Source organism: Nuphar pumila, chromosome 4, assembly GCF_984573655.1.
Source record: "Nuphar pumila chromosome 4, dmNupPumi1.hap1.1, whole genome shotgun sequence".
Classification (NCBI taxonomy): domain Eukaryota; kingdom Viridiplantae; phylum Streptophyta; class Magnoliopsida; order Nymphaeales; family Nymphaeaceae; genus Nuphar; species Nuphar pumila.
In genome coordinates this window covers 39,565,307-39,584,538 of record NC_143252.1, presented here as the reverse complement: position 1 = coordinate 39,584,538, position 19,232 = coordinate 39,565,307, and the positions used below count along the sequence as shown (strand labels likewise).

Here is a 19,232-nt window from a genome sequence, read left to right as displayed (position 1 = left end):
ATTCTCTACCTAACCTGTCATGATGAAAATAAACATGGTTCACTACTCTAATTGCTACTAGTGAGGCAGCTTGGGTTGTTGTTGCTGACTTTCCTTCGCGGTTCGCTTTTTCAGATCTGCTTCCTTCTTGCGACAAACTCTGGCGAAATGCCCCATCTTTCCGCAATAGAAACAACCTCCTGTGTCTCGAGGGCATTGTTGTCCCGGATGACCATAATTACACTTCGAGCATTTACGGCTAGACGATCGATGTAGCTTGATTCCTTTGCCTTGCTTTTGTTTCTTAGATGGGGATCCTTGCATTCTATCCTCGGCAAGTCGGCATTTGCTAACTTCCTTACTACCAACTGACTTATTGTTCTGAATATCTTTAACTTGCTTCCGTTGCTCCAAGCCTTGTGTGGCCAGTTGCCGCCCGTCGTACTTTCGCTTATGGCAGCATTCTTTCCCTGAATGGTCCACCTTACCACAGAAAGAGCAAACAATAGAATTTTGGGAGTACAATAGATTCGGGAGAACCTGATGGTTATCCATCTGTTTATTGCACGGACCATAAAAGGTGTTCTCGCAAGCCACACTATGACTCAGGTTCTGAACCATAGATTGGAGATGAATAACAGCTCCGGTCAAAACATTTATTGCCTCGCTCATCTCATTAAATGCCATCTAAATCGAAGCAAAATATTTTAATCAAATTAAGTACAAAACAACAAAATCAATAGCACTTACCGTGCGATGCAGATGTCGGATGGTCAAGAATCACTATTTTCCCTGTCGCTCTGATACCAAGTTGTAACGCCCCAAAAATCCAGGACTTGTAACTTTTTAGAAAAGTTTAGAAAGCTTTGAAATCATACAATAATCAGAGTTTAAATAATACTTCAGCGGAAAATGATATTTTTAAAACCACAAGTCAATGGATCTTGAGCACATTACAGCGTAAACTTTCCTTTTTGTCAAATCCCGCACAACCATTGAAGTCAAATGGTTTAGAAACAGAGTTTCAATAATTGAGAATTCGTTTGTTGAAACCAAGAAGAAGCTTACTAAAACAGTTTTATTAACTCACGGTTTAATAAAAGAGAAATTTTGGAATACCCTTCATACCAAATTTACCAACATGTCCTCAGGAGCGAAACGTCAGGGAAAAAGCTCTATCTTTCTCTCCTCACGCCATCGTGTCATCGCAGACTGTATTACCTATCCAAAACCTACCCATAAAATGGGTCAGTTTCACTAAAAACTGGTAGGTGCACAGACATGACAATATTGAACATAATTAAGCAGAATAATTTAATATGTCAAGTAGACAGGCAATTATATAGCAATTTAATTTCAACAGATTCACAGAGCAACTATCATGAACACAATGTTAAAATTATTACAAGCATTTTACTGGCACCAGTAGGCTAACTATTACAAGCAAAGCACTGCACAAGGAAGTTAACTAACAAAATACAATGTTTCATCAACCACACACACAATTCCATAAGTATTGAACCTATTGTACCCTATAACTTTCATACGTGCATAACTGAACACATTGCGATCAGGTTTAACTTATGTTTCGATATTAACTGGCCAAGCGGGTACGCACAAGGCACGACTCTAGAAACAGCCTAGACTGATCCGGGGGTTTATTATGCTATGTATTTTATGATAACCCGGATAGCTGACTGAGTCCGCACCTAAGGGGACGGTCGGTGACCAAGAGAGAAATCCCCAAAGCAGCATAAACAATGGATGCATCCCAAACATGGAGAGCTACCACCTAGGATAATTATGGTAGTCCCATTCCCCTAACTCCGATGACTGGGGAAGCCGAGTCTTTTGCTCGTAACTGCCATTAATGGCCTGTCCATCGAAGTTTTGTACCTTCCTGTCCTCTCTCCTTACAGGAGTCAGCGATTCGAATGAGTACATCAGGGGTAGTTAACTGAAGACCCATTCTACATACTCTAGTCTTTCGACCCACTCGAGTATCTTGCCGGTGAAGGCGAAAACATCACTTATTTAGGTGATCATAACATTTTGTTATTTGCACTCATCGAGGTTGCCACAACCTACTCATCCAATCATCGCAACGTAAGAAGACATACTTGTCAAAAAGTACGGTCGTACATGTCATAAGTACGACTACGATGAAAGGGATATGGTTCCACAAAAGAAACCCCAACAGATATTATCTGCAAAAGAATTAATACAACACAGCCTGGCAAGATAAGTTTTGAATTCACTTCAACAACATTTTTCATATTTCATGATGCAAGGTCATCTCGGATCTCTCGTCCGATCAACAAAGTACTTAACATGTTGTGCATGTCTAAAAGTACGCTATATTGAACAAGGGAGGTCTGTGGTTTCTCAAACGGAATACCCAACACCCAACTTCATAACCATTCAAAGAATATAGGAGTGCTCATTTGGCACGATTAATCCTTAAAAGCTATAATGCCACATTAAGTCATTCACACAAGACACAACACTATCAATCTTACATTCAAAATTTATCTTGGTATCGACATGTGACACTAGATTGATACATAAAGAATGGGTCCTTCAACAGAACCCCACTCATTCATATGCTTATGCCCCTAATCGGGGTTATTCGAATTGAGCCGCAACTTGAATCAAGGTTATAAAACATTTCTCCCAAGTGTGTGGACTTGGGAGGGCCAAACGTGATTTCGCCATCCTGCGAGACTTAAACATACTTTGCAAAAGTTATGCATTTTGAAGAGCACCAGGTTCGCAGAAGGAAACTCGTTTTTAGAGAACTGAAATGTACAAGCACAACTTCTAGTGTTTTGAAAACAAGTGAAATCAGGATGGGCACAAGACTACATTTATGTAGGTACATATTTACCATAAGTGTCAACATATGCAGGTTATAACATGACGACAAACAGCTCTCGGCTTGCGATGCCGCACATCGAGGGAAAAGCACATAAGTAATACACGAGGTACCAAAACCATACATTGACCACTTAGACAGGCAAACACATAAGGTCATAAGTAATACACGAGACACAAAATCGTACCTCACTCAAAGGAAACGTGCAGGCAAAAATGGATGCAAGCAAACAAGGGCATATGTATTTCAAGAAATACGAAACCACACCTCGATCTCATAATCAACTTATGTAAAATAATGATCGAAGAATGAAATTGTACATCGATCCATAGGAACGAACAGGCAAGCATATATGCAAGCAATTAAGGGCATAAGTATTGCAAAAAGTACGAAACCACCTTCAACCACATAAGCAAATATGCAAATTAATACTCAAAGAGTAAAATCATACATCGACTCATAAATATGCAGTCAAGAAAATATGTAACGCAGAAGCAATATAAATCTAAGCATATCTAGCATGGGCATCTTAATTGTTTCAACTTAAATACGTTCATCAATTGCCCTTTTGTGCGACTTTACCCTACCTTGGGATGTCGTGCAACTGCGTACGCCTACGCGTGAGGATAATATGAGGGTTGAGCCGCAGAGCACGATCGAGACCTGTTGCGTAAATCTGCAAGAGTGCGAAACATTTAATTAAGCTAATCTAATTAATGGTGCGATGAGGACATGGGTAGGTTTAGGCGACAGGGACGAGCCACTGCCGAAAACAGCAAGGCGGCAGGGGCCCTCGGCTCCTTCCGACAGAACAATAAAATAGCAGGGGCTTCGGCCCCTGCCTGACGAGGAAGCGAAGGGCAGGGGCCTCTGCCCCTGCCAAACAAGGTCACGCATGGCAGGGGCATCGGCCCCTACCTGACAAAACAGCTGACAGGGGCCTCGACCCCTGCCTCACGAAGGTAACAAGTGGCAGGGACACTGGTCCCTGCGTGCCAGCTCAGAATGGCAGGGGTTTCGGCCCCTGCCAGACAGAATAATGAAGGGCAGGGGTATCGACCCCTACCCCGCAGAACAGAGAACGGCAGGGGCCTCGGCCCCCTTGCCTGAAGAACATGATATGGCAGGGGCCTTGGCCCCTGCCTGACAAAACTAGGGAATCGCAGGGGCCCCAGCCCCTGCCTGACGAATCAAGGGACAGCAAGGGCCTCGGCCCCTGCCTGCAGAACCAAACAAATGGCAGGGGCCTCGACCCCTGCCTGACAAAACCACGGAGCCGCAGGGGTGACAAGCCCCCTGCGTGCCGAGAAACAAGAGGCAGCAGGGGGGATATCCCCTGCCCTCCCAGAAGCCAAGAGGCGGCAGAGGCGAGCCCCTGCCAGCCCAGCAAAACAAAGGGCGACAGGGGCATCGCCCCTGCCAGCCGGAAAACAGGAAACGGCAGGGGTATTGCCCCTGCTCACCGGAGATTGAGAGGAGGCAGGGGGCTAACCCCTGCCAGAGAGAGGGCTCGGAACGGGGGTGACAGGGGGCAACCGACCTCCCGTCGGTTTCCCTATCACCCACAGGGGTGAGGAGGAGAAGGTGGAGGCTGCATACCTGGAAGGAGAGGAGGCGAGGTGGCTGGCGGGCGGCGGCGTGCGCAGGGAAGGAGGAGGCGTCGGTCGGGGCTGCCGGCGAGGTTGTCGCCTGCAGGGAACGAGAAGGGGGGCGGGGCATCGTTCCTCCCCTCCCGCAATGCTCTTAAAGAGCTCGGGGAGGGGCGACAAAAGGGGAAACCCCGATGGGTTTCCCAATCGGGCCGAAGGCGCGGTGGGGGGGATGCGGCGCACAGGGGGGGTTTTGTTTTAAACAAAACCTCTCCTGCGTCGGGTTATGAAACCCTATCGCAGGCGGGCCCGGGTCGGGTCCGGACCCGACCCGGCCCGGGTCCGAATTTTTTTTTTTTGAAAAAACGTGGGTTTTACATTATATGTGAAAAGAAAACAAACCCACGGCTCTCCAGGCCGATGATGATCCATTTAGGTCATCGGTGCATCACATAATAAAACCAAGTAGTGTTTATCCATAACACTATGCCAATAATGGCAAAAGCATGTGCACTCATGCAATCATAACCCAACCATATGCATGTCATTTATCAATCATATCATTTTCACTATATGTGTGTTACCTACATCACACACGGGTATTAACCAATCCATGTCTTCTTTGAGTGTGTGAGTGTACATGTACCATTTCACATAATAAATCAAGCATTCATGCCCAAGAAGAAATATCAATAATGTGTCATACTCACATTCATGATTACACAAGCAATACAATGAAATGCTGATATAACATTTTAAATATTCACCGGGCAGAAACGTAAGTTTCTGCATATGCTAGGGAAGATGGTCGGGCTTACCAATCTCGAACCCCCATCCTTCTAGCTAAACATTCCAGCATAGTCCCAAAGTCTGGGATTCTTAACATACACATAGGTATAAGTAGGTTCCAAAAATTTTCCTTTGTTTAGATTGGAATTTTGATCATACACAAAATCCATTAAATCTGGACCAGTTTCGGGACCAGCACAAATGATTCATATCAGTCAACATGTAACCATATACTTCACTGCACATATGTGGCCAAAAGTATTAGTCTAAATAACCGGTTGCATGAGTGGACCAGAAACAGAACTTCTTTTTATACTCAGCATACAATATACTTTCAGTTTTGTTTAGTGAGTTCGACACTTCCTGCTTCAAGTATTAAGACATCTCTAACCGTTCTGTACATATTTTTATGCTATCACAAATAAGCATGTGCTAACCCATAATTTCAAACACACAAAAATCTGAGTATTAAAATTTAGAACATGTGATACTTTTAGGCATGGGAATATACTCAGGACATGAAGAAAACTATGAACATTCAAAAGATAGCACCTGCGATAATTTAAGCAAGTAAATTAATCGGAACAGGTGATTACAATTTCAGTTATAGTTAGCATGGACAATGATCAGAACGTGCCATAGTTTGTAACATTAACATGATAGTACCTAAACATACTCAGACATCCGTTAAGCAGAGTAGAATTGAGATTCCAAAAACGCAGATTCGCTGATGCCAACATTTTCAGATTTAGATTCTCATTCTAATACATAAATTCAGTTATATATCATACAGACTTTCATAACATAAGTCTGGGCGTAATGATTACAATTAGAGTATTCAGCAGGAAGAATAGCAGTACATTATCAGACTTATCAAAACATGAAGGAGTGAAATTCAATAACCTAACGCATCAATGTACAGGGCTAGTATAAAAATTTCCATAAAACCAATCATTCATTAATCACCCTTATTATAACAGAACCAAATTTTGCAGGTTGTAATTCACAGAACAAAACTATACAATAGCCAGAACTTAATTGCACAGATGTTACTAACCGTGTGCATGAAACGAAAGAACCACTAAGTTAAACCGATTACCCTAAGACATGTCAAAAATGTGAGGCATTCATCCGAGAACAACCTCTCAGGGGAAAGAAATGAAGATAGCGACATGCAAAACTCAGGCCACCTGTGTTTCTCGTTTCCTAACTAGGAAACCCCCAAGTCGAATAAAACTCCCCTTATGATAGACATCTGAGACCAGACATCCTCCTCTTAGCAGAAAAATCGAAATCGCACATCCCCTTCATAATGGAAATCCGAAACCCCCAAATCATAAATTTGAGTTTTCGGGTTAGGGTTGATGGAAACCCCCAAAACGAAATTTAAACTAAATAGCAACCAAGATTTCAACGAGAGAGACAATCAGTTCTCTTTTTGTAAATTAGTTTACATACCCAGAAATTTCCTTTTCCAACCAAATGGGAGAAAAATAGGCGAGCAAGAAGAGGAGTAAATCGGGCCATGGGAAACGATCCATGGTTCGCCCCCATGGTTCTTGCAGAAATCGGCCATCCAGAGGGTTCTCATGGACCCTCATCTCAAAAGATTACACGGGATCGAACCCATGTTCGATCCCTCACCTAGATTCGAGAGAAGCATTGTACCTGTATTTCAGGAGTTTTTCCGGCGATAAGAGGCTGGAGACGCGAGTACAGATCCGGCTGAAGTCACCCCTCACTGCTGCCGTGATAGGGATGCTCGTCGTGGCCTTTAATGGCTGTTGGTTGCCGCAGTTTTTCGGCGACCACCTCTTCTCTGATGCATGCCCAATCGACAGAGCGAGAGAAAGAGAGAGAGTCGAGTAAAGAGGGCGAAACCCTCTCCACCCCCCTTTTTATCATGCCGAACCCCCACTCCTCTCCTCCGAGAAGTACGGGGTTCGGTTACACCTTCTGTAACCACCCCCTCCTCCCCCTTCGATAAAAGAAAGAATCGTGCCCTAGGCACGATTCTCTTTTCCATGCTTTATAAGGCACACCCCTGGTCCGGGTCCGAACCGGTGACCTGCGATACCAAATCCAGTTTACAACTGGATTCGGGTCTCCAAGAGCTAGCGGATCCTCAGTTGGATCCTTGTGGGTCTGACCCCTTTGTACCATAATTTTTTTTCTTTTTATCTTATAAATAATATTAGTTATTTATTTAATTTTTAAAATTAACATTATATGTATAATTTAACCCCCATTTTGTGGGTTATTTACGGATTCGTGTATCGGGTCCGAACTTTGCTACTCGGGATCCAAATCCCAATTTGGATCCGGGCTGGTTATAAGATTGGATTCGTCTGAAACTATTTACTGCTTTTTTTATTTTATTATGATTTTTATATATATATTAAAATATATATATACGGGTATATGGATCCGGAAGGTGGATCCCGGACCCATCTACGCACCATCGTAAATAGTTATCCCTCGAATTATTTAATTAATTAAAATTATTGCACTTATATATACATATAAGATTATACGAGGTAAATTTATTCATAAAGATCCCTTTATGGGTCCTGGATCCGAAATTTGGATCCCAGGCCCAAATCATATAGAGTCACTTAAATTTTTCAGGTATTACACGTGTGCCATGTACGTACCCGCATGGCCGGTTAACAAGTGATAACTAAATTAAACATGCTCACCTTTCAGCTATTGCTTTTGCCTGCTTGTGGTATCACGTGCTAGCATACTTGTGAGTTTCATGAGCTTCATATTGTGGTATGCTTAGTTGCTTTAGCTGTTAGTTGTTCTTATTCTTTTGTACTCCTACTAGTTTTTCACGAGACTGGCCCGTTTTATGGGCAGGTGACGAGTAGCGACGGCAGGCAGTCAATGGTGCATGCAACGTGGTTCGAGGTTGTACTCTTCCTTCCAGATTTCTGGCCGACGTTGCAGGATTTTTGGGGTTTTGGGTTTTTGCTTTAATAGGGGTTGAACAATAACATTTAAAATTAAAGATTTAGCACTCTTTTCAGCTTTCTACTATTTTCTGTTGTCACTTTTGGTTGGTCGAGCTAATGTGCCTGGGATTTAATAAACATGATTTTTAAAATAGAAAGATATATTTGAAAGGCTTTTCAAAAAGGCAGAATTTAGGTTTTTAAGAGAATTCTTTCAGAAAAACTTAACTCTTCAAGTTGAGAAATTTTTGGGTGTTTTAATGTCCCTGGTGTCCCCGACATTAGATGTGGAGGTCTAATGTTCTGATGGATGGTGTTGTTTCCTGATATCGGTCGAGGGTTAAGTTTAGAACTCAGTTATAAAATACAAATTGTGTGATAAGCTACCCTAAGAACTTAACTTGACCTCAGGGATTTTACCCGTTTGGTGTATCCGCGGGCAATGGTAATTAAAAAGAGGAACTTAAATTATATGCATTTAATAAGGCATGCATATGGAAAAATGAAACTTTAATGAAAGATAATGAAATGTTCATGCATTGCATATAAATCATGCATATTCCTGCTATGCATTAGAACATGCATATTGTACTTGTTCCTTCAATTATTACATGGTGGTGAATGCATGATGTTTAATTTCTAATGCATGTTAAATATCTTGCTTACTTAAATTGCGATCCCTGATATTGCTTAATGATCTCTCATGCTTAGAAATTATTTCCTGTTGCATGAAGGCTTAATTGAAATTATGAAGTTCTCATAATTGCTTTCCTCTAAATGATTGCATGAAATCTTATTTGTATTCGTTATGCTCAATTGTTTCATTAGAAGTACATATGCTCAGGATTTCGGTTCTGACACCCTACTTCTATAGTTTTTTGCAGCCGCAGATGATCAGTGAAGTCGACTAATTTCTAAGAGTATACGAAGGTCACACTTGCTTCAGACTGCTTCACTTATGAACAGAGTGGCTCTACTTTTTGTTTCTTTCAGTTCTTTTTATTTTCTGCAGTTGTTACTTCACTCTTGACTTGAGTATGAGACTCTTATTGATTCATTAATAATGAGTTTGGTTTGTTTGGTTAGATGATAAATGTAAGTTCATTTGTGGTGCTGAAATTAGAACTGTAAGGACTCCAGGTCTTTGAGAAGATTTTCGCACTTGTTTTAAAAAAAAAATCGCAGTTTCAAGTGGTATGATTTGGGGTCGTTATAGCAATGGTTAAAAAAAAAATCTGCATTTTTCAAGGGTTATGAGTTGGGGTCGTTACAAGTAGATTGTCAATGCCAAATGCCTAGATAACCAATTTACATCCCAGTTATATTTGGTTCATAGCCTCATAGGTATTTTTGCTATGTTAGTGGTCATCTTAGAGCTGAAACTGAGGACTTTCTTGTTACTTTCCCTCAACTAAAGTTACTAGCTTACAGAAATGACTATTGTTGTAACGGATCACAATTTCTGCATAAGACACCATGCAAGCTCTTCCACCAAGTAGTTTTGAGCCAAGTTTCTTGTCATTTGCTTAAACAGTAAACCAGTATATTTGGACAGTATTTTTTCTAGGAAAGCTGTTTTGATTAAAATACAACAAAACAATTTCACATGAATATAATCTAAAAATACCTCTGTTGATATCCTTCATAAAATTCCATAAGGAATCAAGTAACATGAATTTCAAGAGTAAACATGGCTAACCTGTACTTAAGAGTCTTAAGTTCTCCATGATGAGTTGTGGCCATGGTCAATAGAGCCTGGCTTTCTGCAAAATACTCCAGTATTGACATACCTAGGGCTGCTCCTTCAATTGGGTTGGTTCCTGCACCAACCTGCACAAGAAAAGTAGACATTCTGATCCACTTTCAAGCTGTCTTGAATCCCACGGCATCAAACAGATATACATATATAAGGCATACCCAACCTTTTGGTTCAAGGTTACTTTTAAGAAATAGAGTCCATTTTTGTCTGATGTACTAAACAGCAGTGTTGTCAGTATCGCACCGTATTGTATCGTACAAAAAGATACGATATATTGTAGTAACAGTAAGGAGACCAATACAATTTGGGGCTTATATCGTATTTGGTATGATTATCACACCGATACGATATGTATCGTACGATGCATGGGTGTATCTATCGTACGAGTGTAGCCCTTTTTTTACTTTCCGACACTGGAAAAGTGGTGATCGGCTACTTACGAGCACCATTTTTTAGATCACCCAAGGGTCATTTTTAACCCCATTGTTTCATGTTCTCCCTCCGCAAACCCCATTCCTAAGCCTATCCACCCAATTTTGATATCAAATCCACTCTAAAAAATGGGCCTTTGTGAGATCTGTGTTGTAGAAGTGTGGTTTACCTCAAATCTCACTCATTTTCGTCCTACCCAGCCTTTTTTTCTTCTAACCCTCAAAACTGAGCACTAAAGCCACTCTTTTACCCTAAAACCCCTCATTTACATCCTACACACTCATTTTTTGGCTTTTAACCCTCAAAACCCAGTCACAGCTGTGTGATTTACCCTAAATCCACCCATTTTCATCCAACACGCACTTTTTTTCACTACTAACCCTCAAAATCGAGCCCTAGGGGTTTGATTTATGTGACATTGAAATTCGAAGAAGGTTTCAAGCATCAGAACCAAAGGTAAGTTCATTTCTTTGATCTTTTAAATTTTATTTTTTTTAATTTAGCCCTTTTTTAGTCCTAAATGTGTTGTTGATCTTAGTTTTTTCCTTTTTTTCATCTTAAATGGCCTATTTTTGTATTCTTAAATATCAAAATCATGCTATAAAGGTTGATGGAAGATGGAGATTGTGGCTAAAATGATCTAGCATGAAAATATTATAAACTGGTGGATGTAGGGATACCTTTAAAAGGGATAATAAAGTGTAACTTTTGTGATTTTATAATGCATGGTGGATTGTACATATTTTAATGTCACATCATATGATATCACAACTCCGTTGTATAGTTATGTACTCATTGTATTCCTTCTGATGTTCGCGTTGATCTTCTTACGAGTCTCACAAAAGATTATGAACAAAAGGCACTAGTACATGCAGCATTCAAAGAAAATCATTGAGCTGATATATATATATATATATATATATATATATATATATATATATATAAAGAGAGTGGCAGTTGCACAACCCTTGGGTGTGGAACTACCAGTACTCAGCCTTTTTCACCACAAAAAACATTGAAAACAACATTTTTTACACAAAAAATGACATTTAGCGGCAGTTTTCGCCTGCCACTAAAGATCCCAGTTTTGTTAGGACCTTTAGTGACGGTCGAGACTCCAAACCACCGCTAAATATCATTTCAGAAAATGGACGCATCCCCTGGGCCATTAGCAGCGCTTAAAAAGTGCCGTTAAAGGCTCAAAAGTGCGCAAAAACACGTTTTTAGCATTTTTTCTGCAGTTTTTGTATGTTGTCCGTTCATCACGCCCTGCAATGGACAGCCAGCGTGATCCCACTAGTAGTTGCACATCTACCATTCTTGATATATATATATATAGATATATAGATATATAGATATATAGATATATATATATATATATATTGTTAGAAGTATCATCAAACCCCAAAAAACCGAACACACCCAGCGCACGCTAAGTGTAGAGTAAAAAGGGCTTTAGTAGTGGTCATTGATCGCTAAAGCTCTGGGCAAAAAAGAGACCTTTAGCAGCTAAGCATCAAGTTAATGCATGTGCCATAATATCTGCCAATCTTAGTGAGATATATAAAAGGAAATAAGCAAGATTACAAGAATTGTCACGTGTGTAGAGCCTTCATGCCCTGGCACAACGCAATGCAAAATCTAATTCAGATGAAGAGCAACAGAAGTCACAAGTCCCACAAGCGACAATTGCCTCACAACAAGATATCATTTATGATTATGAAAAAGGAATGTTTGACAAAGAAGGTGATTGATGAGTCTTGTTGCAGAGAATTATGCAGTTGTAGCAAACTTTTGAGTTTTTGAGTTTTTTACTTTTTTAGTCATGTAGTCAACTATATAGTTGTAGTGAACTTCTATGTTAATGACTTGATGAGTTTATGTAGTGAAGCATTTTGTCTTTTGTAGTCATGTAGCAAACTATGCTTCTATATTCTATCAAGTATCACTATCATCAAAATTATTATCTAATGAATTACTGAACTCTATTTCATGTGAATGACATGTCAATAGTCTACTATGTTTATTTTTATATAATTGTTTTTAATTATTGTAGTCATTCTTGTTTATTTATTTTTTATCGTGTTCTAAGTTTTACATTTTTGTTTTTCAATTTTTAGATTTTTCTTGAATTTTTTTTACTTTTTTTAAATTTTTTGGCATAACTTTGCCCTTTTTCTTGCTTTTTTTCCCGTATCTTATGATACGGTATGATACTCCCGTATCTCAAGCTCATGTGATACTAGTTCTGATACGCTAGGTACAACATTGTTAAATAGTGTTTGACTTAGCATTACACAGTAGAGTCCTTGTTTTAATATGTGAAGGGTATTTTTGACAATTATTGGTCCTTGTATCATAGCCTAAAACTTTTAATAAAAGATAAGAAAGGGGCCTGATAATTGTTAATTTGTTATCATGCCTCTTCTCTTCTTCTTTATACCTCCCTTTCTTCTTCGCTTTTCTTCTTCACCCTATTTCACCAAACTCGGATCTGCAGCATACAGATACAGTAGAGCAGAAATGTAGATACCAAGGTCCAACAGCTACGTGTACATCTAGCGTGATTTATCAAAACAACCCTTAAGGTGGGGAAAGATTAGCTCTTTATTTTGGAGAAAAAACAATGTTAAACAAGATTTTCTAAAGAAAGGGTAGTTAATAATTTTGATTTGAAAAAAAGTAAAGTGACTTTTCTCTTACCTTCAAAAGTAGCAATTTGATCACTTTAGAGATCATTTGCTACTTTCATGCTAGTTGAGCACTCCTAACCTAATATAAAGAGTTCAAATTTAGATAACCCCAAGTAACTCTTGCTAAGACTTTTTATCTTATAATGAGAATCACACTTCAAAAATCATCACTATATATCATTATAAATTGAAAAATGACAGTTTCACAAATATTAGGGACAATTTGAGATGCACAAAACACCAAAGGAACACGGCTTGCAAAGCAATATAGAATCTATCCATGTCACTAAATAAAAGCATCTGTACATCCATGTTCATTTTAGCAACTGAACTACATAAGCACTGACAGATCCAAGGGACAAGACATGGAAATTGTCCCCCCACCCAACCTTTTTTCAATGCAACAATCCCAATGAAATAGCAAGCATTGGCAATTTTCTCTCCCCCCCCCCCCTACCATCTCATGGTCCTCCTGTATGCCACCACTGTCACATGTTTCCCCAAGACTCACCTCCCTCTTCTGTATCTCTATGACACCACCATCATGAAAGAAATTTTTGTTCACCAAGAAAAATAAATCTAAAGAATAAAAAAAACTTTTTCTCCTTTTACATCAATTTAGGAAAGAACAAAAGTACCTGAATACATCAAATGTTTATATTCTTCCCCATCATATATCCCCTTATTCAAATATGTCAAACTTAAACCATTTTTTGATCATATGTCAAAAGAAAAAAGATAAAAAGTGTGCACTTTTAATTACTTTATTTTTAACTAAAATTTTAAAATATATGTACATCATTACACTATTAAACTATCTTCTGGTTATGGACCTTATTTTCATAACCCACGCAACTGTAATGAAAAGAGGCGGAAGCACCAATAGAGCAAATGTCACTCTTAAAGAGTGACCACTAAAGCCAAGAACACAAACACCAAATGTGCACACACAAAAACTCTCAAATATGGAAATGACTTAAAGTCATAAGTTGGATATTATTGAAGAAGAGAAGAGAGAGGGGTATAAAAACCCATACATGAGAAGGAGAACACCTCCTCTATTTATAGAGGAGGGAGGCTCTAAAGAAGAGACTACAAGGGGGCTCCCTTGTAGTCGTTGGGAGCTCCAACGGTCAGAAATATGACCGTTGGGGCCCCAACGACTACAAGAGTGGGCCCCTTGTGGTCATCCTAAAAAGAAAAAATAAAAAGATAAAAAAGGTAAAAAGCAAAAAGGAAAAAGGAAAAAAGATAAAAAAGAAAAAGAAAGGTACATTGACAGAATTACAATAATACCCCTATCGGGTATTTCAATAGATTAGAATATGTATATATATACATATATGTATACATATACTTGTATATATACGAATGTATATATATAAGTATATGTATATATATATATATATATATATATTTTAACACGCCCCCTCAAACTTTACGGGGAGAAGACCGAAAGTTTGCTAAGGAGAAACATGAATCGTGGAGTTGGGAGCGCCTTGGTGAAGAAGTCAGCTAGTTGATGCTCTGAAGTAACATATGGTAATGAGATAGTCCTTCTGAGGTATTCGTCTCGAACATAATGGCAGTCCATTTCAATATGTTTGGTCCGCTCATGAAAGGTGTGATTACTAGCAATGTAAATCGCACTTTTGTTGTCACAGCAGAGCTTGGTGGGAGTAGAGATGGGGACGCCCATGTCAGCAAGGAGACTTCTGAGCCATACGATTTCCATAGTTGTCATTGCCATGGCCCGATATTCAGCTTCAGTGGATGACAGTGAGACTTTCTGTTGTTTCTTGCATCTCCACGAAATGAGGGATTCACCTAAAAAGATACAAAGACCGGTTATTGAGATACGATCATTGGGATTTCCTCCCCAGTCAGCATCAGTAAAAGCAGTTAAGTCAAGAGAGGAGGAAGAGGATAAGAAGAGTCTCTTGGATATAGTATTTTTGATATATCTAACAATTCTCAATACAGTTGCCATATGAACTGAAGTAGGTGCATGTTGAAACTGGCTGACTGCATGAACCGCATGAGCAATGTCTGGACGTGTGATGGTAGGTGAGAGATCCGATTAATTGACGGTAGGGGGTTGGATCCTCAAGAAGAACACCATCTTCAAGTCTCAGTTTTGCATTAATGACTTCAGGAGTCTCAACTTTCTTTTCATCAGATATTCCTGATTTGGCACAAATTTCAGCAGCTAATTTCATCTGAGATAAGATGTATCCTCGCGGGGAATAAGCCACTTCAATCCCTAAAAAATATCTCAAATAACCAAGGTCAGACATATCAAAAGTTTCTTTTAACATGGATTTTACATTATCTACTCCCTTTTTGTCATTCTCAGTGATGATCATATCATCAACATACAGCAGAAGCATAATAATGGAGTCACCTGTTCTTTTAACAAAAAGAGCAGTGTCAGTATAACAAGAAGAAAAACCTAAATTCATTAATACATTACTAAACCTATCATACCAAGCTTTAGGAGCTTGCTTAAGACCATATAAGGCCTTTTTTAATTTTAAAATTTTTCCATTTAAATTCATACCCGGAGGCGGTTCCATATACACTTCTTCATTTAAATTACCATTCAAAAAGGCATTTTTGACATCTAGTTGAAAGATTGGCCATTTTTTAACTGCGGCTATACCAATAAGAGCTCGAACACTAGTCATTCGAGCAACGGGGGCAAAGGTTTCATCATAGTCTACCCCATACTCTTGGGCATATCCCTTGGCTACCAACCTAGCCTTATATCTTTCCAAAGAACCATCACTCTTAGTTTTCACTTTAAAAACCCATCTACATCCAATGGGTTTCTTGCCATTGGGAGGATCAATGATTTCCCAAGTTTGTGCCTTTTTAAGGGCATTAAGTTCAAGTTGCATAGCATCATTCCAATGAGCATATTGCTTAGCATCATTGTAATGAGATGGTTCATGAAAAGAGTGAAGAGCAAGTAGACATGCTCGAAAATTAGGCGAAAAAGAATCATAAGAAACAAATCTGTTTGGTATTTTAGAAATCCGATTTGACCTTCTTTGAGAAGTCTCTTCGATGGACTCATTTTGGGAAAATCTTTCAAGGGCACAAGGAGGATTCCTTTCATTCCTTCTAGAGTAGACTTGTATTTGTCTTGAAACATTTTCTTCTAAGTTTTGATCATCGCTTGGATGTTCAACAAGATTTTCACTAAGGGATTCATTAGGATCAATATGATCATCTTTAGGCAATAAGTCAAATAAGAATGAATAATCCATATTTTCATTTGGTTGGGGCGAAAAACCACTTTCCTCTTCAAGGAATGTGACATCTTTAGAGATATAAAGCTTGTTTTTAAGTATGTCAAAACATCGATATCCTTTTTGTTTTTCGCCATATCCCAAAAAAATGCATTCAATAGCCCTAGGGGAAAGTTTATCATTCTTGTGGGTTAAAACAAAACATTTACATCCAAAAATTCTTAGTCTTTTATAATCGGGAGGCATATTATAAAGTTTTTCAAATGGAGAAAGATTTTTCAAGGAGGACGAAGGAGTTCTATTGATAAGATATGAAGAGGTTAGAACCGCTTCGGCCCAAAAAGATTTTGGAATGTTTCTTGAGATTAATAACGTTCTTGTAGTCTCTATTAAGTGCCTATGCTTTCTTTCCGCAAGGCCATTTTGTTGTGGAGTGTTGGGGCAAGAACGTTGGTGAAAAATTCCATTTTCTTTCAAATAGGTTTGAAAATCATTGGACATATATTCGCCTCCCGAATCGGATCTAAGAATAGATAGATTTCCCAAAAATTGGTTTTTGACCATTGCATGAAATTCTTTAAAGAATGAAAAACTTCGGATTTACGACTTAGGAAGTAAATCCATGTGAATCGAGTAAAATCATCAATAAATACCACGTAATACGAAAAACCACCTTTAGACAAAATAGGGGAAGGTCCCCACACATCGGAATGAATAAGTTCAAATGGCCGAGTGGTAAAGTAACTTCTTTGTGGAAATGGAATAGCTTTAGATTTCCCAAAAATGCAATCTTTACAAGTCATGTGATTGTCTTTACAAGTATTGTTCAAAAACGGAAAAAGAGACATTTTTACAAAATTTGGATGGCCAAGTCTCTCATGCCATATTCCAATACTTTTGTCCTTTACAAGATTGCACGATGGCTTAGATGGAAGAGTCAAAAAATCCATAAAATAGAGGTCACCCCTTCTATGACCTTGCCCAATCAACTTCCCTGACTGGAGATCCTGCACGGTGCAATCCTTGGGTGAGAAAGAGACTTGGCATCCATGATCGGTAATTTGAGATACGGAAAAAAGGTTTAAATTTATTTTAGGAACGATTCTTACTTTAGGAACAAAAAAGTTTTTAAAATTAAGAGATCCAATACTTTCAATTTTTAATGATGTACCATCGGCCGTTGAAACACAAGAAGATATAGGTTCGGAAAAAATATTTGAAAGAGAATTTTTATGAGATGTCATATGAAAAGAAGCACCGGAGTCTAGTATCCACATACCTGGAGGAGATGAAGAGTAGGCAATGGCGGCCCCAGATGTTGAAGTAGAAGCCTTGAGTAGATGTTGGAGAACTTCGGAGATGTGATTTAGAGTTTCTTTGATATCTCCTTCTTTGTTACTTTCTTCCTTCTTTGGAGAATCTTCTCCAACCGCGGCAACTTTCCCTTTAAGCTTTGGGCAAACCGGTCTTATGTGCCCCGGTTCATTACAATAATGGCATATAATCCCCTTTCTAGGTCCATAGTTATTTTTGTTAAAGTGGGGAGGTCTATATGCTTTAACATTAGATCCGGGCCTAGTAACGGCCAAAACATCATCACTCTTAATGCTCAAACCAAGTCGAGTTTCTTCTTGACATATCTCGGCAAGGGCATCTTCAATAGGTAGGGCTTTGCTTCTATGGAGAAGTGATGCCCTAACTTGTTCAAATTCCGGGCGAAGACCATGAAGGAATTGAAAAAAGTGCTCCTTTTCAATTTGTTCCCTTCTTAGCTCAATATCTTGTGGAGCAACCCACTTAGGCTCAAGAAGAGCAAGTTCATCCCAAAGGGGGGTTAGAGAGCTAAAATAGTCCCGAACACTCATGTCCATTTGTTTGGTAGAACGGATTCTCTCTTGACAAAAAAATTGTCGAGCAAGATCCTTTTGGGTATACATACCCTTAAGGAAAAACCAAGCCTCATCGGCCCTTCTAAATTTGGCAATATTAGCACAATTTTTAAGATCTACATTGTTCATGAACCATGCCAAAATTTTGGCATGGTTACTTTCCCAATCCTCAATTTTGGATTGATGTTCATTAATGGCTTTGATGCGCTCATCCCCATCTAAAGCCTTCTCAATCTCGTTTTCAATTTTGGTGAGAACAAGAGAGGGTTCGGGAGTAGTTCCCATAACAAAACCCCAAAGTTTCTTACCTCTTAGGTGATTTTCCATAGCGGAGGCCCACATGAGGTAGTTGGACCCATTTAGCTTAAAAGAGAGCTCCACTTTAGAGTCACGTTCCATCGGCACCAACTATTCTTCTTTTCTTCAAAAAAAACTTTGAGAGGCACGCGTTCCAAGATGACAAAAGAGAAGCCCAATCACCAACCGAGCTCTGATACCATGTAATGAAAAGAGGCGGAAGCACCAATAGAGCAAATGTCACTCTTAAAGAGTGACCACTAAAGCCAAGAACACAAACACCAAATGTGCACACACAAAAACTCTCAAATATGGAAATGACTTAAAGTCATAAGTTGGATATTATTGAAGAAGAGAAGAGAGAGGGGTATAAAAACCCATACATGAGAAGGAGAACACCTCCTCTATTTATAGAGGAGGGAGGCTCTAAAGAAGAGACTACAAGGGGGCTCCCTTGTAGTCGTTGGGAGCTCCAACGGTCAGAAATATGACCGTTGGGGCCCCAACGACTACAAGAGTGGGTCCCTTGTGGTCATCCTAAAGAGAAAAAATAAAAAGATAAAAAAGGTAAAAAGCAAAAAGGAAAAAGGAAAAAAGATAAAAAAGAAAAAGAAAGGTACATTGACAGAATTACAATAATACCCCTATCAGGTATTTCAATAGATTAGAATATGTATATATATACATATATGTATACATATACTTGTATATATACGAAT

General features: G+C 39.1%; 1 protein-coding gene across 2 annotated transcripts in view; it reads right to left on the bottom strand.

Annotated features, from left to right (window-relative positions):
* Window positions 1–19,232, bottom strand: part of LOC149840067 (DNA mismatch repair protein MutS, type 2) — a 122,242-nt gene that overhangs the window by 51,400 nt on the left and 51,610 nt on the right. For both annotated transcript variants that reach the window (XM_090003021.1, XM_090003022.1), the window contains exon 15: window positions 9,889–10,019. In XM_090003021.1, coding sequence (XP_089859147.1) covers window positions 9,889–10,019 — 131 coding nt within the window. The remainder of the gene's footprint in view (window positions 1–9,888; window positions 10,020–19,232) is intronic.